Source organism: Xenopus tropicalis, chromosome 7, assembly GCF_000004195.4.
Source record: "Xenopus tropicalis strain Nigerian chromosome 7, UCB_Xtro_10.0, whole genome shotgun sequence".
NCBI classification, from domain to species: domain Eukaryota; kingdom Metazoa; phylum Chordata; class Amphibia; order Anura; family Pipidae; genus Xenopus; species Xenopus tropicalis.
This window is the reverse complement of record NC_030683.2, coordinates 65,593,786-65,619,403: the sequence shown is the minus strand read 5'-3', so window position 1 is coordinate 65,619,403 and position 25,618 is coordinate 65,593,786. Positions and strand designations below refer to the sequence as shown.

At 38.6% G+C, this 25,618-nt stretch overlaps 3 protein-coding genes across 9 annotated transcripts; 2 read left to right on the top strand and 1 right to left on the bottom strand.

Moving 5' to 3' along the window:
• The first annotated feature begins 1,345 nt into the window (after nucleotides 1–1,345).
• mad2l2 (mitotic arrest deficient 2 like 2) lies at nucleotides 1,346–13,364 on the top strand. 7 transcript variants are annotated; one of them, XM_018095335.2, is made up of 10 exons: nucleotides 1,346–1,651; nucleotides 1,951–1,998; nucleotides 3,141–3,188; nucleotides 4,217–4,335; nucleotides 6,298–6,369; nucleotides 8,112–8,212; nucleotides 9,386–9,480; nucleotides 10,542–10,615; nucleotides 10,689–10,781; nucleotides 11,034–13,364. In XM_018095335.2, the coding sequence occupies exons 2-10, from the start codon at nucleotides 1,980–1,982 to the stop codon at nucleotides 11,073–11,075; spliced, it is 663 nt and encodes a 220-aa protein (XP_017950824.1). In that variant the 5' UTR covers nucleotides 1,346–1,651; nucleotides 1,951–1,979; the 3' UTR covers nucleotides 11,076–13,364.
• A 7,174-nt stretch (nucleotides 13,365–20,538) lies between these two features.
• Nucleotides 20,539–21,946, bottom strand: LOC105946000. The gene is made up of 3 exons (XM_012955132.3): nucleotides 21,410–21,946; nucleotides 20,979–21,308; nucleotides 20,539–20,874 (listed from the first exon to the last, which is right to left on the bottom strand). Exons 1-3 carry the CDS (start codon nucleotides 21,789–21,791, stop codon nucleotides 20,636–20,638), a joined length of 951 nt encoding a protein of 316 aa, XP_012810586.1. The 5' UTR covers nucleotides 21,792–21,946; the 3' UTR covers nucleotides 20,539–20,635.
• A 109-nt stretch (nucleotides 21,947–22,055) lies between these two features.
• LOC116412412 lies at nucleotides 22,056–24,018 on the top strand. The gene is made up of 2 exons (XM_031906611.1): nucleotides 22,056–22,442; nucleotides 23,449–24,018. Exons 1-2 carry the CDS (start codon nucleotides 22,182–22,184, stop codon nucleotides 23,971–23,973), a joined length of 786 nt encoding a protein of 261 aa, XP_031762471.1. The 5' UTR covers nucleotides 22,056–22,181; the 3' UTR covers nucleotides 23,974–24,018.
• The last annotated feature ends 1,600 nt before the right edge of the window (nucleotides 24,019–25,618 follow it).

Here is a 25,618-nt window from a genome sequence, read left to right as displayed (position 1 = left end):
TTTCCATCGTAATCTACAATGGAAATTAACTTTCCCTTTCCACTGGACCCTAGAGAATCCCACAACCCCTAAGCCTGACTAGTTCCCCAACTGCTTTTAGGAAGATGCACTTGCTTTGAAAGTTGCCCTATAATATTCTACGTTGGAGCAGCTCCCTACAGTGTATCCCTAGGTCTCCACCCTGAGTTTTATGTGTCAACAAGGTTCAGTTTCAGGGCAGCCATCAGGGAGCAGAAGGTGTACAGTTGTGCTGGCCCTTTAAAATCTTCTTCCATAAAGGGGGTGTGGTCACGATATGAAAGTTACGCAAATTGCTTAAGTTACATATAAAGTTATGTAAAATGCAATTATGAAAACTACGTGACTTGCCTAGAAGTAACTTGCATATCAAGCAAAAGGCAAAAGAAACACTTAAATCATTTTAAAGGTAATTACTTAACTCCACTGGCCCCCGAATTAATATACTGACTTATTAGCACATTAATTATTCTAACAATTATTTTTGAGAACTACTACTGAATAGTTATTGGACCCACAGCAATATCATTGGGCCCATCTCTTATGTAGTCTATGCAAAAAATCTTATGTAACTTCCATATTAAGCAATGATACACCAGAGCTGGGGCAGGTAGGTGAGAAATCGAAACTGAATGACTTACTAGCACATTAAAGGAACAGTAACATCAAAAAATGAAAGTGTATAAAAGTAACTAAAATGTAATGTTCTGCTGCCCTGCACTGGTAAAAGTTGTGTTTACTTCAGAAAGTCTACTATCATTTATTTAAATAAGCTTCTATGTAGCCATGGAGGCAGCCATTCAAAGGAGAAAAGGCACAGGCACATAGCAGTTAACAAATAAAACACTATTGTATTCTACAGAACTTATCTGTTATCAGCTATGTAACCTGTGCCTTTTCTTCTTTTTTCCAGCTTGAATGGCTGCCCCTGTGGCTACACAGCAGCTTATTATATAAATTATAGTAGTGTTACTGTAGCAAACACACAGGTTTTACCAGTGCAGGGCAACAGTGCATTATATTTTTATTACTTTAAAGCTCTTTCATTTTTTGGAATTACTGTTCCTTTAATCAACAGACCTCTTTATACAAGAGCAACATCAGCTGCTTATATTGCAATGGTCAACTTTTGGTACTGCATGCTTGTGTTTATAGGGGTTAGGGGCATAGACATAACTTGCGCAGCACAGAGCCCCAAAGTTTCTCATATTTAATTGACCTCGCTTCCATTATATCACAGCCCCTATGGCGCTATTCTATTGGACCACTGAACCTTGTTGAGCGCCTGGCCCCTGTACCGCAAACCCCTGTACTTGCTTCCATTATATCACAGCCCCTATTAATATGTAATCCCCATATTAATATGTAATCCCATTATCGTAAATTGGACCAGCTTTTACTAGCGTGCTGTTACTCTGGATTCTGGCTTAATGCCACAAGAAACATAAATAGCTTTGTGCCGTCTTTCCACCTCCCCGTATGCCATTGCCCTTTCTGATTAGTTCCTTCAGCGCTTTCACTTCCTGCATATGTTCGCAGCACTTCCCTTTCTGATCACGTGACGTTAGCGATTACATTGGACAGTTTGGTAAGAGGAAGTAGACGCTGCTGTGGTGAAGGCAGGCTTTAGCAGGTAAATATGGGGAGAGAATAAGAATGCGGACCGTATAGATCTAGCGGGAGGATCGATTTTTTTTTAATTAGTAACCGAGAAAGTCTAAATGTGTAATGGGTGAGTCGTGTTTGTGACTGAAGCCCTGCACTCCAGTGCAGCAGTATTGTTGTTGTTGCAGTTAGCAGCTAGCCCCTACTGCATGAGTCGAGAGTGCAGTATAAAATAGTATAGGGGAATGCAGGTTCTTATCTAATCTTTCCCAAATTATTAGATTTATTAAAATAATGTTTTAGACTATAATTCTCTTTCCGATATAGGTGATTTGTCGCTAGCCTATGAGCAGTAAATGAGAAGAAGAAATCCAAGTAAGACTCAGATCAGGTAATAAAAATTGGCAATCTCTGCTGAATTTTTATAAGAGATGAATGCACTCTCCCACTGGCAGAGTGAATTCAAAGTTATCAGTGGGGCTTATTTACAAAACGTGGGCAACTTTACCCAGGGTAGTAACCATTTAGATGGTTTCTTTATGTTACTGCATAGAGACAAATTAAACAAGCCTTGTAAGTTATCATTAATATTGGTGTTTCATGGCCTACATTAACGGTGGGGTTCAGTGAATATGGCTTGGGCTGAACATACTTAACAATCTATGTTCAGCAGAAGCTTTATTAATATAACTGATGCTAAACAATGTGGTATACTGCACATGTAAATTATAATGCATGCCACAGAAAAGGGCCACTAGACATGTTCACAGTACTTCTGTTATTAGGCAAGGAGGGTGAGAATATAGTCAAACATATCGGGCCTTGGTGCTGCTGTTAAGTGGGGGGGGGGGGTCTGTAAAATCTTTATGTATTATCCAACACACAAACACACATATAATATATATGTAATATCTGTGGCAAATTTGCTTTGGTGAGAATCATTTTCTTTCTAAGCATACGAATACTTGATACATGTGTTTGAAAAAAATACTTAGGGGCACATTTACTAATCCACAAACGTCCGAACAGCGTCTGTATTCGTTTTTTTGCGATTTTTTCGCAACTTTCGGCGCCGTCACGAAATAATCGTACTGTCGCGCCGAGTATAAAAGTTTCGGATTCATTCAAGCATCAGTATTGTGACTTTTCTTGGGCCAGGTTGGAGCTGCAGAGTGCCATTGAGTCCTATGGGAGGCTTCCAAAAGTCGCAAAGGTTTGCCCGCCGTTTACGAGCGCTCAATACGAAAAAATCGCGCCAATTCACGAAAAAGTCGTAACGGCGACAAAAAAGTCGTGACAATTCGCGGAAAAGTCACGACGGCAACAAAAAAATCACAAAAAATACGAAAAAGTCGCAGAATGTTCGTTTCCAATCCAATTTTTTCCCATTCGGATTCCTGGATTAGTAAATGTGCCCCTTAGTGTGTGTGCATATTGTTATTCACATTGGGTCAAATTAGCCGATGATCTCACTCTTTATGGTCCCATGGACAATAATTTCTTAAATTATTTTTCAGATGGAAAGATGACCACTCTGACACGTCAAGATCTGAACTTTGGACAGGGTAAATAAAGCATTTTTTTACATTTTCTTTATACAGAGTGTGGGATATTGCAGTTTATTGCATGATATGTTTCTTGTAAAACATCAGCAAAATATATACTATTCTTAATTCTATACAATTCACTAATGTTGTCAAGGTCTCTTTCTTTTTTCTTGGTATCCAAAGTATTGGTCAAAGTTGCCAAACATAGCACTAGTCGAGGTAGTTGACACTGGTGGGGTACAGAGTTGCAAGTTTTTAAGTGTAAACAGATGGGATTTTGCACAGCTGTAGTTAAGACTCTTTTAATATTAATGGTTACAATTAATCTATTACAGTTAATATATTATTGCATGTTACTTGGCATATTCTTTATTAAATGTTTGTTTTCTCCAATTTAGCTTTCATACCTGTGAATTAGAGTTGTCATATTTCTTGCCTTGGCTATAGTATTTTTACATAGCTCATAAAGGAGAAGGAAAGGCTCAAGCTGCAGGCATACCTTTAGTTCTAGTGCCCTTAAATCTCCCCATATTTCTCCTGTTCAGATGATCAGAAGCCTCACAGGAAAAAAAAACACTGAGCTCTTTAAAGAAATTTTCCATAATGCCTTGCTTCCTGCACCAAGACCAAGACCGGTGTACATGCTTTGTAAGACTAAGGACGTTTCCTGCTGATTGGCTCAGATAACCCATTCCTAAGGAGTGGGAGTGAGTTCTTAGCATTCTTGAGGGAGGGGGGAGCAGGAGAGGAGAGAGCTGCATGGTTCTGGCACAGGAATCAAAGAGACAAGACATCCTGTTTCTTTAACCGTTTCTGTAAGTGCTTGTGGCTCTATTTACATAGACCTTTCTGATAAAGCTTACTTAGTTTTTACCTTTCCTTCTTCTTTAAACAAACATCATCTGTTGGATCTTTGATCATATAGGAATGTGTTAGACAGCTTGCTCCTGGTTTTGTATATTGTATAATTCTATTTCATGCTAAGGTTGACTTCACAACTTAACTTATTTTGACTTTGTTAGAAATTGTTACTTTTCTTCCCTTAGTTGTTGCAGATATATTATGTGAATTTCTGGAGGTGGCTGTTCATCTAATTCTTTATGTCCGAGAGGTTTATCCTATTGGAATCTTCCAAAAGAGAAAGAAATATAATGTGCCAGTACAGGTAAATGTCAAATAGCTTTTGTGGTTCTGTGTATTATGTAATCTACAGAAATCATCAATTCTTTCCATGATAGTAAGGTGTTGTACTGTGTTAGCCTTTGAAAAATTGCAGAATATGTAAGGTGATACCTTTTATTGTCTGAGTAAGGAAAAGTTGCAAGCTCTCAATATGATAGTATTACATCTCTTATTCAGGGTTAAATTACATCTTTTAATTAATTGGCTGGTGTGGCCTAGCATGTATGTGTGCCTTGGGTTTTTTGTGTGCACTGTGAATCCTATCATCCCAGAAAGCGGAAATTCTCCCCTTGCATTCCATATTATTTCTTAAAATGGAAATTTTCTATTTAGGAGTACCCAATAGCACAGTAAAACAGTATTTTTTTTATGAAAATTATTTATTTAGATGAAGTAGGGTTTTATATATATATATATATATATATATATATATATATATATATATATATATATAAAGTTGTTTATGCAATATATTTTTATAAAGACCTACATTGTTTGGGGAGTATAGTTTTCCTTTAAAGATGTAAGACCTTTAATCCTGAAGAAGAGATGTAATACTGTCATCTGAAAAGCTTTCAACTTTTACTTACTCAGTTAGCCAATAAAAGGTATCACCTGACCTTGCATTTTCAAAAATCATCAAGTAATTTATTTGTACCATTAGTAATATAGTACTATGCAGGAAAAGATCAACAATCCAGTCTTGTCTCTCCAGGTGTTTTAGTAGGCTCCAAAAGTCCAATGCTAACAAATTACTTATTTTATCATTTATTTAAAAGAAATACAAATTTTTATTTTCCATTACCATTTGTAAAAATTCAAATTGTAACTTTTTTTGTGTTTGTGCTCCTAGTAAACTGTGAATTGTGTTGGCCTTTTAAAAACTAATTTTAAAAACCTACTTATCTTTTAAGTGTTATCAAAACATTCAAAATATGGTGTACCGTGTTACACAAAAAACAGAAATCCCAGATCACAAGCTTTTTTGCATAACATTTTCCATAACTGCACATTTGAGAAATCTTTTCCATAGCTAGACCTGGTAGTGATAACACCATCTGAGGAATGGCACATTAAACCAGCATTGATATGAGGCAGAACAGTATTTGCATGCAAAGTTAAAAAGTTCTGTATCAGACTACTGATTGACCCTTATGAGAGAAAGGTAAAATCAAACCACTTTTCCAATAACAAAACAAGTTTAAAAGTGAAGGAAAGGTATAATCACTGGGGGGTGCCAAAATGTTAGGCAACCCCCAGTGATTGTAATGACTTACATGGTAGATTGTAGATATTAAAGCTTTCTTTTATGGGATGGTAAAGCAACAGTGCTCAAAATTTAAAGTTAATGTGGAATTTAGGTCCATGTGTAAGTATTCAAGTTTGAGGATTTTATTTTACCTGTTTTGTTTGTTTTGTTTTTTTTACCTGATTTGCAAAGGATCCAGCATGGAATGCAGCTATGCATGCACAGAACGTTTATTGAAATGTCTGAAAAGGAAAAAAATGCAAAACCCAGTGTAAGATTTTCAAGACTTTCTGAAAAGCTCTAAAGGAGCGCAGTAGTAATAAGAATTCTCAGATTTTGCATAAGCTTAAAGAATAGATGTCAGAATGAGTACAGATTTTGATTAAAGGAGAACTAAAGCTCAATAAAGAATTAGGCTAGGAATGTTACAACATATATATTTGGCTTCTGCACCAGGCCAAGGCTGCCACGGCCTTTTACCAGTAAAAATATCCCAAGTAGCTTATAGCAATTTTTGTTATTCAGCTGTTCCCGTGTTACTATTATAACACTATTATCAACATTTCCATTTGCTGTGAGTTGACAAACCATGGATTAGACACTGGGTTTTAAATATTTTTTGCATTATTAATTCTCTGATCAATTCAACTGTTTAAAATTTTGTGTGTGTTGCCTCCTTTGTTTTATATTATTTAGATGTCATGTCATCCTGAATTGAATCGTTACATTCAGGACACTCTTCACTGTGTTAAACCACTCATTGAAAAGGTGAGACCTGAATATATATATTTTATTAATATTTATTATATATATATATATATATATATATATATGTGTGTTAAGGTTGTGATGTATTTGTTAGATCAGTGCTGTCCAACTTCAGTGGTACCGAGGGCTGGTATTTTTCTGGCCTACATGGTGGAGGACCGATAATGAAAGCCAGTTTTGACCACTCCCATTTTTTTTCTTAAAGCGCCCTCACTTCAAACCACACCCATTTTATCACAATAGCTCAGGCTGCCTGTTGGACAGCACTGTGCTAGGTGTTTTTTTCAGCAATAATTGTTATAATAATAGTTCTAATATGGTTTAATTTTACAATTTTTGCATTATTTTTTAAATTTGTGTGTCAAGGTTTTGAAAGACAACCCTTCTAAGTAAATACCTTCGCATTGGTATTAGTGTGATTTGCCAACGATAAAACATGAATTGCCTTTTCCAGAGGTTATGCTTTTTATATGTTTTTACTGCCATGATAGACGAGAACAAGGAACATACAAATGTAGAGCACCTACCTCCAGGATTGGATTAAAACTATTAAAAATGACCCTTTTACTTAAAGGAGAAGGAGAGGCTAGTAAAGAGTTAATCTCAAGCTGCAGGCATACCTTCAGTTGTCTCAATAGTGCCCTTAAGTCTCCCCATATTTCACCCGTTCAGAAGATCTGAAGCCAAACACTGAGAAAAAACGCTGAGCTGTGTAAAGAGGATTCCCATAATGCATCACTCCTCCCTTGACTGTAGGACCGGGACACTGTAGGCGGCGCATGCGCTTTGCAGTTTTCAGTTTTACAAGCAGGTGCGCTCCCCCCTCCCCTACACAGAATGAGGAGTGATCAGAGCGAAGAACAGGCGAGCAGGCGAGCGCTGTGGGGAGCGGGGGGGTTTGAGAGTGTGTCGCTGGGGGTGCTCGGTCGCGGGAGGGGGTGTGCGAGCGGGGTGTATTTTGGTTGTGCAGGGACGATGCTGGGTGAAAAGGGAGGAAAGTTTGAAGGCACATTTTGGGACAAGGAATTGTTATTTAAAAAAAAAAAAAAAAAATTGCCGATCTGCTACAGGCAAGGGGGCTCTACAATATATTAAGGGCTTTGGTAGATGCCTTTCCTTGCTCTGTAAGCAGTAGGTATATTCTGGTGCAATGTATCACTACCACTTTTTACATTTAAATGGCCCAGCAGTAGGGAACTTACCTTACTTTAAGTTACAGTCTGGTTATTGGAATGTACTTACTGCATGACAGAGCTGCTCTATACACCTAGTGCTTGATGTCTAGTCCATGCTGCTTGCCTTCTTGTGTGTAAGTGCTACATTGTATAATATTTTATGTACAGTTTAAGGAGATACTACATAGGGCATTAATTTTTGCCTAATTTTTCAATGATGAAAGACAGTTAAATTAAATCCAAAGTTATATCTCGGATATCATAGCTTAAATTTAGAAGCAGTTCCACTTTGCTCTCGATTTATCAAATGTACTTGTTTGTAATATTGCTTAAAATACTTAAAGCACTTAGTGCTAGATTTCCAGTCAGGTTCTAGGTGCAAAGCACAAGCATACCCTAAATGCAAGTGCTTTTTAAATGAGCAGTGCATTATCTGCCCCCTCTGCTGTCATCAGTCTTTTTCTGTCTGCTTCTTTTATACTAAGTACCCACCTGTTAATTAGATCTTCAGTGTGGTTTTATTACAGTAAATGATCTAATCTGGGGTTTTTTTCTGCTAAATTGCAGAATGATGTGGAGAAAGTGGTGGTAGTTATTCTAGATAAGGAACACCATCCTGTGGAGCGATTTGTCTTTGAAATTGCACAACCACCCTTGCTTTCTATCAGGTAATGTTTGTCTGTTACATTAAGATTGAGTACTGTTTTAAAGGTTGATATTAAATAACTGCGCGGGTGTACTGACATACTAAAGGGCATATTTATTATGGTGTGTAAGCCAACATATTGCCCATAGCAGCCAATCAGATATTTGCTTTTGTTTTCTACCTTGTAGGTGACCGTTAAATTCTAATTGCTGATTGGTTGCTATGGGCAACATCACCAGTGGTGGTGGCAGCTCACACTGTAATAAAAGTACCCCCGTGAGTACAGCTTGGGTCCTGCACAGGTGCCATTTTAATGTGTGTTCAAGTTTTGTAACAAATAGGTGCATATAAAATGAGTGTGCTGTTTTCCCAGTGCCTGACCTTGTACAGCATAAATATTTACAAATGTACATTGTTCACATGCAATAGTAAATGCATACACATTTGGTAAAAGGGATAAAAGTAATAACTTTAAAGGAGAAGGAAAGGCTAAGTCACTTGGGGGTGCCAAAATCTTAGGCACCCCCAAGTGACTTAGATCGCTTACCTTTTACCCCGGGCTGGTGCCCCTGTACGGAGAGAACAGCACCAGCCCGGGGTAGCAGCAAGCGCTTCCTACTTCCTATTCGCATGCGCTGGCCCACAGATTTCGCCGGCAAAAGAAAAAGGAAGGAGGAAGGGCTTCCTACAGGTACCCTGGGCTGGTGCTTTTTTCTCCTAACAGGGGCACCAGCCCAGGGTACAAGGTAAGCGATCTAAGTCACTTGGGGGTGCCTAACATTTTGGCACCCCCAAGTGACTTAGCCTTTCCTTCTCCTTTAAGTCTTTAAGTAGACTTTAAAAAGGTGAAGTGGATTTTGCATGAGAAATTAAAGTTGATAATGCACAGGTGATAACTGGGTCTTGCTTAGGGCTCTGGCACACGGGGAGATTAGTCGCCCGCGACAAATCTCCCTTTTCGCGAGCAACTAATCTGCCCGAATTGCCATCCCACCGCCGCGATTTCAGCGAAATCGCAGAAGTTTCCTCTCAAGGCAATAACATTTCCTGGGCCATGCACCTAAGCATGTTTTATCTTTTTTAAAGTAAACAGAAATCTTTAGTTGATACCTGACTGAGTTTATTTTTATACATTACCATGTGAAAGAGTAGCTTTAAAGTCACAAAGTTATTGTTCTCTTTCTTCCATTTACAGTTCTGACTCTCTGTTGTCTCACGTTGAGCAGTTACTTCGTGCCTTTATCCTGAAGATTAGTGTCTGTGATGCTGTCTTAGACAACAATCCCCCAGGTAGAATCTTTTGTCCAATCAATCTTCGGATGATCCATCCTGCACCCATAACATATGAAAATGACAGGCATGAATGAGATCTGAAGAAAGCTATTGCATTTGCATTTTCTGGCCAAAATCCACCTTTTTTTATGCAGTGAGAAGTGGATCCCATTTATACTTGTAATCTTGCATGCAGGATGGATGCAGGATGGATCAACCTAACGCTGGTATAGAAAATGTCTGTGTGCCATAGGCCTGGCAGTATTGTAGTGTAAAGCTCTTATTTTTTATAAGCAATATGTATGTATATTAATTTACAATGGAAATTTTTATTTGTTTTAAATTTATATTGTGAATAACACATGAATTACCCATAGTATATGACTATTATATAGTCATATAGCTAAATTAGTGAAGACAAAACCTATTTAATTATAAAACACCTCGTACTGGATAAAAAAAAATATTTGTATTGAGTCTGCCTGTAAACCAAGAATGCACACATTTTTTTGTAAATACATTGCATTTTGGTAGTTTAGAATTTATAGAATTCTTATTGAATCCCTGCAGTGTGCAAAATCGCTATTCCCTATATAAGTGCTTCCATTCATTTGCACTAACATTATAGGGTATATTCATCAAAGTGTGAAGGAAATTAGAGCTAGCCACAGTTTTTCAAGAGTAAGATTTCACCACCATGCACCTTTTTTTTTTTAATTATTTTTAGAGGCTTATCAGTGAGTAGAAGTAACGATTTACCATACACATCTACAAATACCATAGAAATAAGTTAAAAGTAGAGGAATTTCACTTGGTGGATTGTGGCTCGAGTTTCACATTTGATAAACTTAAGGTAGGAGATCTGAATTACGAAAAGACCCCTTATCTGGAAAACCCCCGAGCATTCTGGATAACAGGTCCCATACCCGTATATGCTCCTAAGACTTTCAGCTAATTTTAACCTATTTATATTTGATTTTGTCCCATCTTATTATGTTACATCAATAAAAAATACACTTCGTTCCATAACCTCTAAAATGTGATGCAAAAATATATATATATATATGTTTTGTTTGTAGGCTGTACATTTACTTTACTTGTTCACACTAGAGAAGCTGCTACACGGAATATGGAGAAAATTCAAGTTATAAAGGTATGTATATGCAATCTTCTATCTCTTAAAAATTTTATTGCTGATGTTCATTGAGTTTAATCTGTTCTCTTAGGACTTCCCATGGATTCTGGCAGATGAACAAGATGTACACATGCAGGAACCTCGACTTATACCACTGAAGACAATGACCTCTGATATATTAAAGGTGAACAGCTTTCTGCAGAGAAAAGGATTAGTAAAATTTGACCTATGGTCAAAGAGCTGTGGTTCCAAACTGTTGGGGTGGGCTTAGTGCAGAAAAGTAGGGCAGCCTGAAGTTCACGTATGTTAGAGTGCTTCATTTCATATACTTTTAGAAAAGTGACCTGGTTATAAACAAAGGGTACTAAACTTTTAATTCTTATATATACCTTAAAATATTGTTCTGCTTTGTAAGTTTTCTCCTTTGGCATTGCAGATGCAGCTTTATGTAGAAGAGAGAGCCCAGAAGAGTACCTGATGTCAACATCTTTATTGATATTCATGCTACTGCAGTCAACCAGTGCCGAAGTTTATCATCAACAACACTCATCAAGCCATTAGACCAAACTGTGAATATATTTACAGAATGGTTCAGGGCCGTGTATTTTTTCAGAATGGCAGGAGATGAGGCTAGATCTTGTTAATAAGTATTTTGTTTAAATACTATGCTGCTTGTCTGTTGTGTGTAAGTGCTACAGTGAATAATATTTTATGTACATTTTAAGGAGATCCTTCCTAGGGCACTGACTTTTGCCTTAGTTTTTCATGGTGACAGACAATTACGTTAAAGGCACAGTTTTACCTCTGATGTACTGGCCTAAATGATGTACCACTGTGCTTAATATTTATTAAAGCACAGTCCTATGTCTGTGATATTGCAAAAGACACTAGATACAATGTATGTCTGTTGAAATCTCTGTGGAACAAATTAATAAGGCTAGGACATCTTCTACATTAGAAGTGTATATTACTACATTAAAAAGTGATTTAGTGGTAAAAGGGATTTCTCCACAAACCTTCAGGGTAAAATGATGTGTCTCCACTGATGCATATGGCATATACCTCACCTTGTGAGTAGATAACATCTGTCTTGATTGAGAGTCAGGGTATGTGTGGTGGCCCCAAATAAGTGTGCATAAGCAAAACCCAAAGGCAAAGGATCTAGACAATAGTAAACAATCTTTCAGGCATGGGACTGCCTTAACACAATTTAAAAACAACCAATTTTCCTAAATTTCCATTTTTTTGCAGCATGTTTTTGATCCAGACATCAATTCCTATACCGTTCAACATGAAGATAGTAATAAAAGCATTGTCATGCATACACAAAAATAAACTGCTCTTCTTTAGAGTGATTTTGAAGCGCTAAGAGTTGGGTTCCCCAAACTTCTGCTATACACATTTCAAGTGGAAGCTGCAGTAGAAGAATCGGGGAACAGAATGATTTGTGAAAGTGCAGCTTTCATTGGCTATCTGCACTACTATTCACTGGCTGTGTAGCATATGGGGCTGGCTCAAGCCAAGGCACACAAGGCAATTTAGTTATATAGAAGCCTATGTGCAAAGGTGTCTGAGTGGGCATAGCTGTGTAACATATGCAGTCCCAAGCTAATGAAAGCTTCTGTGCCATATCAAATTTGAACATCGATTTTTAAATTACAGAGATCACAGTAATCCTTTACTATGCTTCACCTAAAAAGATGGCATAGACCTAACAGCATAGAAGACTGAGAGTGTAAAGTTGACTTTTAAATATTTAAAAAACATGTTACTTGTTATTTAATACACATATAATATTTTTTTAATAAACCTTTAATAAAATATTCCTTCACTGAAAAAAGTGTATACTTGATAAATTGATCCTCATTCATTTAGATCATTACATATAGCACTAACATATTCTGCAGGGCTTCAGTCCCTGCTCTGTTAACCTGCCTGTATGTTTTTGGAGTGTAGGAGAAAAAACGTGTATCTGGAGGAAACCTACATAAATTTGTTGCATAAAGTAGCCTTACTGGAACCATAAGGACCCCAGGACTGCACTCTAGCAATGTCAAACATTGCAAAACCATAATTCCTAAGTTCTGTGGTCAGGCACTCTACTGTGGCTCATATTAGTGGGGGATTCACAGATATGGTATTAGCCTGAATTATTTTTGATTATTTAACTATAATCTATATAATCTAAACTATAATCCTATTTTTATTTTATGCAAGCAAAATGGAGTTTACTTTTTCTTTTTCCAATTTTACTTTACTACACGTTTATTAATAACCCTTAATGTCTTTGATATCACTTTAGTCTTTCACATAAGTAATTTTAAATCAGTCTATACTATTATTTAAATGGGAAATTCATCTTAGAACTTACATTTAGGATGATTATTGTTCCCCTGTATAGTGGCCAGAAATTCAGAGCTAAGAGTGCTGTTGGCAGCTGCCATCTTTGGATGCTTCAGTTTCCTGCTTGCCTTGTCTTGATCAGCAGCCAGATGCGTGCATGTGATATCATGTCAGGATCAAAATTGCTAGGGCTTTTTGTGCATTAGTTAGCATTTACCTCACCCTCTAAGGCATATTGCAAATGTAACATTTTATGTTCATTCTAAGAATTATTAAAAACATAAAATCAAGCAACTTTCCAATATACTATTAGATTTTCAATAATCTTAAAGTTATCTGTATATGAAATTGCAACTGAAAGCAGTTTCTGCCTATCCTTTTCTATTCCCTTTATTACAATGTAAAATAAATTGATTCTTCTCCAGTTTCAGTTCTTATTCTTCTCAGGTCTGTTTAGAACATGCAAGGCATTGTGGGAATTTGTGTTTTGGTTGGAGGATGGCTGACTACCAACTAGCCAAGGAAATCAGAGGAGGGAATTACATTTACAAACTAGAAAGGGAAGTTTGAGAACAAACTTCATGTTGATTTGAAAAATGTGAAGTCACCAAATGAAATATGATTAGCTGTTGTTGGCTCCACCCAGTTTTTCTAACCTTGGACCACAGTTAAATAGTAAAAATCACTGTGCAAAGTTTGGGGTCCCTGGTTTTAATAGTGTCTGGAAACAATTTAATATTCAATTCAATTTCCCCTAAAAGTCAATGAGTGACATAGGACTGGCGGTTGGTGGCTTTGCCTACTTTTTCTTATCTGGGACTGCAGTTACCCAGTAACTAACTCTGCAAAGTTAAGGGACCCTAGGATTAATAGTTAAAGAATGGCAGCAGTTTAAATTTAAACCAATAAAAGTCAATTGCTGGTTGGTGGGTGTGCACACTCTTTCTAACCCAGTGACACCCACTGACAAACAGTGGGCATCCTGGCATAAATAATGTGAGAATGACAATATTTTAAATTTAAACCAATTAAATTCAATGGATGAAATCTGATTGGCTGTTAGTGGCCCAACTCACTTTTTCTATTTCTGAACTGCAGTCCCCCAGTGACCAACTCTGTAAAGCTTTGGGGACTTGGGCGTAAAAATTGTGGCACTGACAGCATTTTACATTTCACCATTGACAGGAAATAGGTGAAATGTGATTGGCTGTTGGTGGTTGCCCACTTTTTCTAACTCTCTGACCCATTTAAATAAAAAAAATTCAAGATGATATCTGATTGGCTGTTTGTGGCTCCACCCAGTTTTTCAAACCTAAAAATGCAGTCCCCTAGTGACCAACTGATTTGGGTTTGGGGACCCTGATGTTAATACTGTGAGAATGGCAGCAGGTTGAATTTCCCCACTGAAAGTCAACAGGTAAAATCTGATTGGGTGTTGGTGGCTCCACCCACTTTTCTAACCTTGAACCACAGTTACCTGGTGACTATCTCTGCAAAGTTTGGGGACCTTAGTATTAATATTTAAAGATTGGCAGTAATTTAAATTTAAACCAGTGAAAGTCTATAGGTAAAATCTGTTGTTGGCTCTGCCCACTTTTCTAAACTTGGAACGTAGTCACCCAGTGACAAACTGTGCAAAGTTTGAGAACCCTGGCATTTAATTCAATACGTGAAATCTGATTGGCTGTTGGTGGCCCTGCCCACTTTTTCAAATCTAGAACTGCAGTCCCCTAGTGACCAACTGTGAGTTTGAAGACCCTGCTGTTAATACTGTGAGAATGGCAGCAGGTTGAATTTCCCCAATGAAAGTTAAACGGTAAAATCTGGCTGTTAGTGGCTCTGCCCACTTTTCTAACCTTGAAAGCTTGAACCCCTAAAACTGTAGGAGGAGTAGTGCTTAGAAAATGGGGGGCGCTAAGAATAAGAAAAAGAAGAATCGGAAGAACAAGCTGAAGTCGAAGAACAGTAACTTTGACATCAGCAGTAGTCAAAATGCCATTTTTACAATCACAGTCATAATCACTTTCCTGTGCAGTACTCCTGTTTGCTGAAAACTGTACCTGCCCAGGGTACAACTGTAGGAGAACTAGCAATCTCATTCTGATTTTGGATTCTCTCAGGGCCCCAGACCAAGTGAATATATGCAGAGGATACTGGACCAGTAATTATGCCTTTCCTTCTCCTTTAAAGAGTCAGAATTGTATTCTTCATCAAAATATGCCTAAATGCCATTTTCTTCAATTTGACCTCTTTCTATTTAATTTGGACCAAAGTTGCTTCTACTTTAAGAGTGTGCTGGATTTTGACATGCTCTTATAGTCCCTTGGGGCCTGTCAATCAGAGCTTGCAAGGTAGAAGACTGACAAGAAGAATCTGGCAGTGTTGTTGTCATGCTTATATCAGATGACCAATCAGGGTCAGAATTTATAGCTTGCTTATCACAGTGATGCTGCTTTCTTTTGTGTTCAGGTATGACTATGCAATAACGATCCTCCACCACACTACATAACCTCTCTCCTGCAGTCCTGTTGTGGCAAGGGACATGCATAAGTAATTTAGGGGCTGATTCACTAAAGGTCGATAAAACAAGCGCTATTTATAGCATGCATTAAAAATGTTATCACTTCTTATTTTTTGCGACTTCACTAAAGGTAACATGTGTCATAATTAAGAAGCACTGTTCTTTGTGTTATGTAACTTGCTCTGAGCGTTTTCGTGCGGTATATTACCCAAGTGAAATTAATGTGCGATATTCTGCATGTAAGCGCTACGCATCGTGTACCACATGACTAAGGCCATTTTGTGCAGTTGCGCTGTGAGTGTGGAGATGGAGAGCGTGAAAGGTGCAGGTGCGCAATCGGCAAAGCAAGGCAAGGCGAGCCAATCGATGGATAGCGGTGTTGAAACAAGCAGTGGCAGCGAAAAACAGCGAGAGGCCAAAAAGGAAAATTGAAAGCCTACATGAACCAAGCAGGTTCTACATGAGAGATCAGGAAGGGACAGTTACAAAACCAACACCTGCAAGTATTCCTACTTCTGTCCCAGCAAATTTATCCAGCAGTGACAGTGGGAAAGAGAGGCCTGGCTACATCAGCAGCCCATATTTGTCTGATATTGAGGGCACAGATAAGGATTATCAGCCAGAGGAAGCCAGTGAAGTGGAAAGTAATGAACTTCCCCCCCCCCACCCAAACCAAACATGAAAAAAGCAGGAGAGCAGGCTTAGAAATCTTAAATTTTCTGAATTTGAGAATGAGGCTCTACACTAATTGAGAAGCTTGTGTCTGTGTTTGACCGAATGATCGGCAAATATGCATCCAAAACAGCTACAGCTGTTAAAAACAGAGCATGGAACGACATAGCTGACCATGCGAACAGTGTCGGGGTCTGTCTGAGGAGTGTCCAACACTGTAAAAAAAGATATCATGATATCAAAAGGGTCCTGAAGAAAGAACTTGCAGAAGACTCCGGATATAGGTAAATATCTTACATTCATATTTCTATTTAACACTTGCTCATCTGCTTTTCTCCTCAATCTGCTTTTCCTTTTGGTTTACTGTCTTTCCTTCCTTTTTTTGGCTTCTTTCCTGCTTTCTTTACTTGTATGTAATGTATGTATGTATGTATGTATGTACATACGTACGTACGCCTATCATTATGTGCCCTACTTATGTACTAAAAGCTGTGGAGTACAACAAAAATTAAGACAGTAAATAGGGGAGTAATTAAAATAATATTTAATGTCCTGTCCTCTCCTTTATGAAGGAGGATTATTGTGGAAGCATTGTTTAATCCACAATATAAGGGAGAGCCGTGGGAGTTAGCGAGGCCACTTAGTAGCAACGTGCAACATTTTATTAGGGTTTGTGTCAGAGCATGGCTTAGTATTGTTACACTTGAAAGAAAGTGGATTGAGTAGGGCAACAATGAGTAACAAAAAGTGACTGCGTTGTTATGGGATTGCTTATTGTAGGCAACACAATAAAAGCATGCCTGTTTTCGAAAGCAAAATGTTATTTTACAATTTGTAAGTAATCTTTGAGTTTTGGAATTTTATGGGACAAATTTGGTATTAAGCAAGAATATTAATACACATTAGTCCTATGTGCTTATAGTGCTTTGTAAATAAACATTTCTCTTTTTGCTATTTGTGTTGGGCGGGGGGGGGGGGGTGAATCACCTGCTCAAAGCGACATGAGCCTTAGTTGCCACTCACTACTGCTGTGAGAAATAAAAGAAAGGAGCATTTCTTTTGTATGTGTGCAACTATTTTCACTGTAAATAAAATCATTTTTTTTTGAGAAGTTGTTTTGTGTTTCTTTTTTTATGGGATTAAAGATTGTAGGTACTTACAGAAAAAGTAATTGTTAACGATTTCTGCCCACAGCTTGGACAGGATCTATGGGATGAATTGGATCATCCAGGTCCTCAGCCACAAAGACAGGTAAGCCATGCTGGTTAGTCAGATTGTGCAGTACAGCGCACACTACAATTATCTGTGCAACTTTAGTGGGACTGTATATGAGGCTGCCTCCCGACTAGTCCAGGCAGCGGAAGCGGCTTTAAAAGCACATTCAGCCCATGTACGTGGCCTGTGACTGGGGGTGATCAGCCACCTAGAGCAAAACAAATAAGCTGCTTCCAGTCTCCCTCTGTCAAAAGAGGGCCCTTTTGCAACAGATGTGACAGTGTGAGACTGATAGCTGACACTACAAGTAGCTGCTTTGACTCTCCCACTGTCAAAAGAGGGCCCTTTTGCAATTGCAAACCATGCTTATGGCAGGCAGGCCCTGGTTTGACAGTTAGAGACAGAAAGCAAATGTGGGCAAGTTGTGCTATACTGTACATGACACAAATACTTACCTAAAAGCCACCCGTGAGGCATTTGTCCGGATTGAAAAACATTATAAAGCCGGGCCTTAGGAGGTAAGCATCGTGTGAGGAGCCTGGGAAGCCGGACACGATGCTCCTGAGGTTTATGTTCGCGTCACACACCACTTGTATATTCAGGGAATGATAACTTTCCCTGTTCCTGAATTCAGGCTCCCTGTCTTGGGGGGGATTTAAAGCCACATGGGTGCAATCTATGGCACCTAACACATTGGGGATGCCACGCACACCATAGAACTGCCTTTTGATGTTGTTCCACGCATTTCTATTGGTGGGAAATGAAATGTAATTGGCAGACACCAAGGGTGTTTTAACGCTACGAAAAATGCGCAACTTTTTACGCAACTTTCGTAATGGATACGAAAAACTCGCGTTTTTACGCAAAAATCGTATTGGTAACGAAAAATTCGTACAGAATCCGAAAAAATCGCAAAACATACGAAAAAGTCGCAAAATGTTCGTTTTCAAGTCGGAACTTTTCCAATTCGGGTCGGATTCGTGGGTTAGTAAATCAGCCCCCAAGTGTATAACATCCAGGACCTGGCCAAGGCACTGTGAGAAAGTGGGCTGTGACACTCCCCGTAGACCCCTCCAACCTTCTGAGAACTTCCTGTGGCCTAAAAATGAAGGGAGCACAGAAGTTTGACCATGCCAGGAACAGCATGGCTTCTGTATATTAGTGGCTGCAGGTAAGGCTTCAGTACCTCATACAGGCTTTATATTGCTGCTCTATTTAACCTGTAGCGCCTCACTATTTCCTCCTCTGTTAAGCCCTCTAGAGTGGACCTTTCCCTGAAAACTCTAGGACGCATCACTCTAGGATGTTCACATACTTGCTGATCCTCTTCCAAATCCATCAAAAATCCCAGTGCAAACTCCATTTTGTCTTCACAAACACTCAAAAATTGCAATGTGCTTTAAGTACCGCCTCTCCCAATTAGGTGTTAATATTTGCACAGATTATCGCGATATTTAGCGCGTTTAACACTTCATATGCTTGTGTGAGTCATGCGTTAGTATTCTTTCCATTCGAAAATTACCGCAATACGTAAAAGATAACACATTGCAGTAATTCGCTTTTTAGCGCATGCGATGAGTGTGAACGGATGCGAAATAACATTGACGAATCGGTACTTATTTATTGCATGCTTTTTAATGCAAAAAAGCATGCAATTAACGTTATCGACCTTTAGCGCCTTAGTAAGGAGGGGGCTTGAAAATTGTCAGCAAGAATAAAACAGTCGTACTTGCCCCCTACAGTAGTATCTTCCTCCATAAAAGGAATTGGAGTGTTTTTTTACAGGAATATATTTTACTAACTTGGTGGGCTAGTGGGTTTACAAAGCTAAAGGTGTAAAGGTGGCCATACACGGACCGATTTTTTACTTACAAACGACCGATTCCCGAACGATCCGATGCTATCGTTAAGTTATCGTATAGTTGGTGGTGTACGAACGATCGTCGTCCCACTAAACGAGCCGACATTATCGTCCCCAAAATCGATCGGCCAGGTTTAAAAATTTTGGTCGTTTAACGATAAAATCTGCCAGTTGGTGTGAGTGTCAGACATTTGTCTTTCAACGATTGTTCTCTGCGCATGTCACGATTGCCAGCAGCGGAAGTCAACGAAACGAAGATAAACGTCACAACACGAACGTCCAAGAACGTTCGTTCTTTGCAGAACCTAATCGCTCGTATACGAAAACTTTATGATTTTTTTTTTATATTGAAATAAAACATAAATAAAAATAAAACAGCATTGTATTCCAAAACATGCTGCCAACACTGGTAGAGTATGGTGTGACACAGATAGAGCCTACAGCAGACAATGGTGTGGCTACAGGCTGCTTTATGTGGATGCTGCAATGTAGGGGGATCACAGGGACTTTAGGTGTGAATATTGCAGGGGCTCCAGCCAAAACCTGTTGTGTGGACAATACAGGCACCATTAATCTCATAATCTCTTCACTGAAACTGAATATAATAGTGAATATGAAACACTTATAATCTCTTTACTACAATACTTTACTGATGGTATTTGTAATATGGTAATTAAAGTAGACAGGCTGTATAGACAATACAGGTGAGGGGTAAAACACCTGTGAGGGCCGCCAGTTGTGGAGCAGTGTAGACATGTAGACATATGTTCATGATGTTATTATGTGGTGATTAGAAATGAAAATAAATGACAAGAAGACCAATTTGTTTTGAAATATATATATTTCAAATATTTATTTGAGATAGTATTGTATTTAAGAAAAACATAAAATTGGAATAGAACGCAATCGCGTTTTGAAAACATCTGAAAATACTAGCAACACTTGTCTTTGAAGAAGAGGCACAAGAAGAACAATACTATTCACCAGTATTGCAAACCTATTGGCATATCTATCAGATAGTAACTGCAATTTGAGTGTTGTATTTAAGAAAAACATTTAAAATTGGAAAACATCTGAAAATACTAGCAACGCTTGTCTTTGAAGAAGAGGCACAAGAAGAACAATACTATTCACCAGTATTGCAAACCTATTGGCATATCTATCAGATAGTAACTGCAATTTGAGTGTTGTATTTAAGAAAAACATTTAAAATTGGAAAACATCTGAAAATACTAGCAACGCTTGTCTTTAAGGAAGAGGCATAAGAAGAACAATACTATTCACCAGTATTGCAAACCTGTTGGCATATCTATCAGATAGTAACTGCAATTTGAGTGTTGTATTTAAGAAAAACATTTAAAATTGGAAAACATCTGAAAATACTAGCAACGCTTGTCTTTGAAGAAGAGGCACAAGAAGAACAATACTATTCACCAGTATTGCAAACCTTTTGGCATATGCTTTCAAGTGTTGTTTCTATTACTTTGACAGATTGTTTTATGGTTGCCAACAGTATTTTGCATTTTTGTATATCTTCCACAACATTGGGATTGTTCGGATCTGGCCCTTGGTTGATTTCTGTATTGGAAATCTCCTTTGGAGTCTCAAGGTCTGGCTGTTCCGCAATACAAAGGTACAACACATTTTGCGCTGCCATACTTTCTTCTGTGAAATAATGTGACAAATAGTATTATAATGTGAAAAATAGTATTGGTTATTTTTGGCTAGCCTGCTTGGTAGTAATCAAATGCAAAGTATGGTCAACCTACCTGTACTGCTAACTAGGATGCACGGGCTGCTAGGTGCAGTGTCACAGAATGTTTCCTCATGGATTTCTTTAACGTCTGAGGTATCGCTGGATTGTGGCTCGATATCTGGCTCATTGCTTTCTATTTCCTGCCTTTCTATTCCCGTGCTTTCTATTTCCTGGCTCTTATGACCATGCTCATCAGACTCATTATGGTCCGTCTCTACATCATCATCCTTCTCACTGGCACCAGGCACCGGAATCTCAGGCTTCCGCATAGAAGAAGATGCAGAAGAAGAGGCACACCGTCTATGATTGCGATGGGTTTGCAGCAATTTTTTACGCTTGTCTTCTGCAAAAACAAATTGATTTGAACATCACCATAATTCAACATACTGTTGTGGTACATGTTGCAGAGAAAATAATAATGTATAATACTAATGTATTACTCACTTTTTTTAATGATCCGCCTAATGGTTTCCAGTTGGTCTCTTTCTCTCAGTTTTAAATCTGACCACCTTTTGCGGAGCTGATCTTTCGATCTGCTAACGCCAAACTTCCTCTCAAGCCCGTGGATTACTATATCCAGGATATGATTTTTCCTTGTATTGGGCCTGGAATACTCTCCACTTTTACAATCGTAATCTTTTTTTTCCATAATGGATACCATGTGCACCATCTCCTGTTTGGACATAGCTGTAGCCTTTCTCCTGCCACCGTCATCCTCAGCAGTAGGCCTTCTGTCCCCCCCATCTTTCACACCTGCATCTCTCCTTTCATCAGTATTTTGCATTCTCTTAGCTGTTGACTTGCTTTTCTCACCTCGCACCTTCATGTCTCCACAATACTGCGCCCGTCTGTCTGACGTCGCAAACGGAAGTAGGCGGAGCCTGTTAGAAAAAACTACGATAAATACGACCGTTCGTTCCAGTGTTCCCTAGCAACGAACGGACGGGTAACAGTCGTGGAAACCTGGAAGAATCTATTCGTTTCATCACGATTTTTCGGCCACAAAGTACTCATCACTTGGTAAGCAGTACTACTTTACTACAACCAAATGCAATATTTATGTTGGTATTTATTGCTTATTTGTTTTTTGAACAGGATCAAACGTGACAAGGCATATGCAGAATTGATAAGCCTCTGCAAATCTGTTTGCTCGTCGGCCGATCTTCAATATGTAAAGACGAAGATAGCAAATTTAAGGACTGTTTTTAAAAAAGAAATGAACAAAGTACAGGCCTCAAAAAAATCAGGTGCCTCTGCGGATGACATCTATGTGCCAAGATTGTGGTACTATGATCTGCTAGTGTTCACAGTGGATCAAGAGGTGGCAAGGGACTCCAGGTCCAACTTTTCAAATCAGGGCCTTGAAAAACAACAATCGACTGAGGCTAGCCCAGCAGAGGATGTGACAGATGTGACAGCACAGAGTAGCAGAGCTGCAGATATAGAAGTTGAGGACCAAACAGAACATCTGGCCCAGGTAAGCAACCATAAAATACACACTGAATACATATTAAAAGTTCAAACCGTTTATTTATTTTTATTTTAAAATGCTCATACAATCAGTTGCACATTGACTGCGAAAGCATTGACAGGCCATACATTACTACATGTTTTACACCATGGCTGATTGCCAGTCTACTGCACCAGAGCCATTGAAGTACGCTACATAATTATCTCTGTTGACCTTGGCCTCTGCAGTAGCGTTGCGTGATACAGCACCTTGCAGTCCCAGCAGTGCAGTTGGCTCACCTCGCCACTCAGCTGTGACCATAGTGTGTTGTTCAATGTCCTCTCTATCCACCATATTAACTGGCATATAAGAAGCACTGCTTGTGCGGCGTAAAAAGTTATGTAGCACACAGCAGGCCAAAACAACACAATCGATTTTATTTGGTGATAATTGTATGGCAGTATGGAAAATCCTAAATCGGTTAGCGAGTATGCCGAAGGCGTTTTCTACAACCCTTCTAGCACGGGAGAGTCTATAATTGAAAATCCTTCTTTCCATTGTCAGATGTTTTTGTGGGAAGGGTTTTAAAATATGTTTATGTAATGCAAATGCTTCATCTGCCACAAAAGCGTAATTCAATCCTTCCCTTGAGTCAGAATTTGAAGGTACGTGTAACTGGTCATTTTGTAGCTGCTGGTAAAAAAAAGTTTGTTCCATGGCTCCACCATCCGATACTCTTCCATTTTTCCCCACATCTACCATCAAAAATTCATATTTGGCATTAACTATTGCCAAAAGCACAATGCTGAAATAGCCCTTGTAGTTAAAATAATAGGAACCGGAACGTGTGGGTGGCTGTATCCTCACATGCTTTCCATCGATTGCTCCAAGACAGTTTGGGAAATTCCAGTAATCTTCAAACTGTTTCGCTACAGATTTCCACTCCACTTCAGTTGAGGGGAACTGCAATAAAAGAAAGAAAATATGAGAACCATTGTAAGTAACAGTAATTTATGTTTTCCTTGTTTTACAGATTCCACAGAGCAGTACTTTGATAGAAGAAGGTAGTCAACATGAAATGGCAGGTGCAAAGGGTTCACAGGGTAGAAACAGAAAAAGAAAAAACAATCCCTCCACACAACAGCTGTTACACGATGCAGAAACCTTACTGAACACAAAGTCTGATGAGTTTGACGCCATTGGTTTTACAGTTGCGTCCAAACTCAGGAGGATGGACGAAGAGCAGCGGCAATTTGCCGAATATATCATTAATGAAGCGCTGCATAGAGGGTTTAGGAAAACACTTTGTGAAAGCACAAGACTCACAGACTACACCACTACTGATTACAGGAATTACAACAGTTTTCCGCAAGCACCATTACAACAGTATCCCCCAAATGCAAACATGCACCAGATATGTACACCGCCTTCCGCTTCTCCATACGAGCAGCAAACTACATGGACATCCATGCTGTCACCTATACCCCCAAACAATGGACACAACAACATGTCTAGCTGCGAGACGGAGAAGCAACATTTGCATTATTCACATCTGTGAACCAGCTATTGTGGACCTGGACTTATTATTGTGGACCTGGGCTTTGTGCACTTTCTCATTTTGGTTTTTTCGTATAATAGCTCTTATATTGTAAAACTGTTGCGTTATAGTTGTTTTTGAATTCCCAATAAATGTTTTTTTACTACTCACTCATTCAATGGTATGGTAATATTATTGTTAATGAAAAAAAAAACATTTACCTTTAAATATTCCGCTTTCAGTGATTCAATGATGGCATGACACGTTTCTGGAATTATGCGCCCCAAAGCCTGTGCAGAAATTCCTGTTGTGAACTTTAAATCTTCAAATGACCTCCCTGTTGCTAGATATCGAAGTGTTGCAATTAGTCTCTGCTCTGCAGGTATTGATTGCCTCATACATGTGTCTTGTTTGGAAATCATTGGTGCCACTGCTTGTAATAGAGACGTAAAACTGCTCTCTGACATCCATAGGTAATTGTGGAAATCATCAGGGTTTCTTTCTCGCAGCTCTTTCAAAAGACCCATGTGGGAAAGCTTCTCACGGTTTAAAAGCCACCGTTTACTCCACAATGATCGCTTCTTTTTTTTCTTTTCTGCTGCTGCGTTTAATAAGATGATTGCTAGCGCAGCTCTCTGCTTGTGATCCATAAACGAAGCCATTGCACACATCGTTTGTTGTTCATCTCACACGAACAAACTTTCGGAAACAAATGCCCAGCGACGAAGAATGTCACGTCACTTCCTGTTTCCTGTAAATACCGCTTCCGTCACGACCACGACATTCGATCGTACGTAGATGTACGATCGTACATATTTTACGATAATGATGCGACGAAATCTTTCCCGAATTATCGTTGCTCGTGGATGGCATATCGTATGGGAACTCGATCGCCATACGATCGTTTGTCGATATAATCGTTCATCGCACAACGAGCGAAATCGCCTCGTGTATGGCCACCTTAACTATCACTTAGATAAATAATAACAGCAACATTGGTCAGTGACAAAGAGAAAAGAAGGTGCATCTAGAAAGCAAGGGACATTCTCTTGTTAAAACCTTGCGGGGTTTCTAAAGATCCACCTCACTGCAATCTAAAATGGCTAGAAGATCCCCTTATGAATTTACATTAAAGGAAAACTATACCCCCAAACAATGTAGATCTTTATAAAATATACTGCTTAAAACAGCTCATATGTAAAACCCTGCTTCATCTAAAATAAACCATTTTCATAAAAACATTTTAAGTATTATGTGCCACTGGGTATTCCTTAATCTAAAATTGACATTCTAAGAACTAAGCGCTGCCCCCTGGGATCATACAATTTACTGTGCACACAAACGAACCACTGATGGTCACATCAGCCAATAAATGGACAAAGTTCTATCTTTAGCTCCAAAACCTCTTTCTGGTACAGTCAAGAGTTGCATTATTTATGGTCAGGTTATATCTGAGGGAGCACACAGCCTACCACAAATTGGTGGCTCTAAGAAAAAGATGTAAAAGGACAATATTTATATATTACATAATTATATTTATCAATTTTGGTAAGATTATTGAATATTCCACTTAAAATTATTTAAACTATCTGTTAAGTATTGATTCTGCAGGTATAGCCTTCTTAAAAAAACTCTTCAACCCAATAAATCACATCTGTAAAATGCT

Bases quoted from the DNA above. Each gene is read 5' to 3' on its own strand.
- mad2l2 (XM_018095335.2), top strand. The intron at 3,189-4,216 runs GTAAATAAAGCA...TTCTTCCCTTAG, and splicing joins AGATCTGAACTTTGGACAGG to TTGTTGCAGATATATTATGT. The intron at 8,213-9,385 runs GTAATGTTTGTC...TTCCATTTACAG, and splicing joins CCACCCTTGCTTTCTATCAG to TTCTGACTCTCTGTTGTCTC.
- LOC105946000 (XM_012955132.3), bottom strand. From the start codon at position 21,791: ATGAAGGTGCGAGGTGAGAAAAGCAAGTCAACAGCTAAGAGAATGCAA. The intron at 21,309-21,409 runs GTGAGTAATACA...TTGTTTTTGCAG, and splicing joins TAGGCGGATCATTAAAAAAA to AAGACAAGCGTAAAAAATTG. The intron at 20,875-20,978 runs GTAGGTTGACCA...ATTATTTCACAG, and splicing joins CATCCTAGTTAGCAGTACAG to AAGAAAGTATGGCAGCGCAA.
- LOC116412412 (XM_031906611.1), top strand. From the start codon at position 22,182: ATGAACAAAGTACAGGCCTCAAAAAAATCAGGTGCCTCTGCGGATGAC. The intron at 22,443-23,448 runs GTAAGCAACCAT...CTTGTTTTACAG, and splicing joins AAACAGAACATCTGGCCCAG to ATTCCACAGAGCAGTACTTT.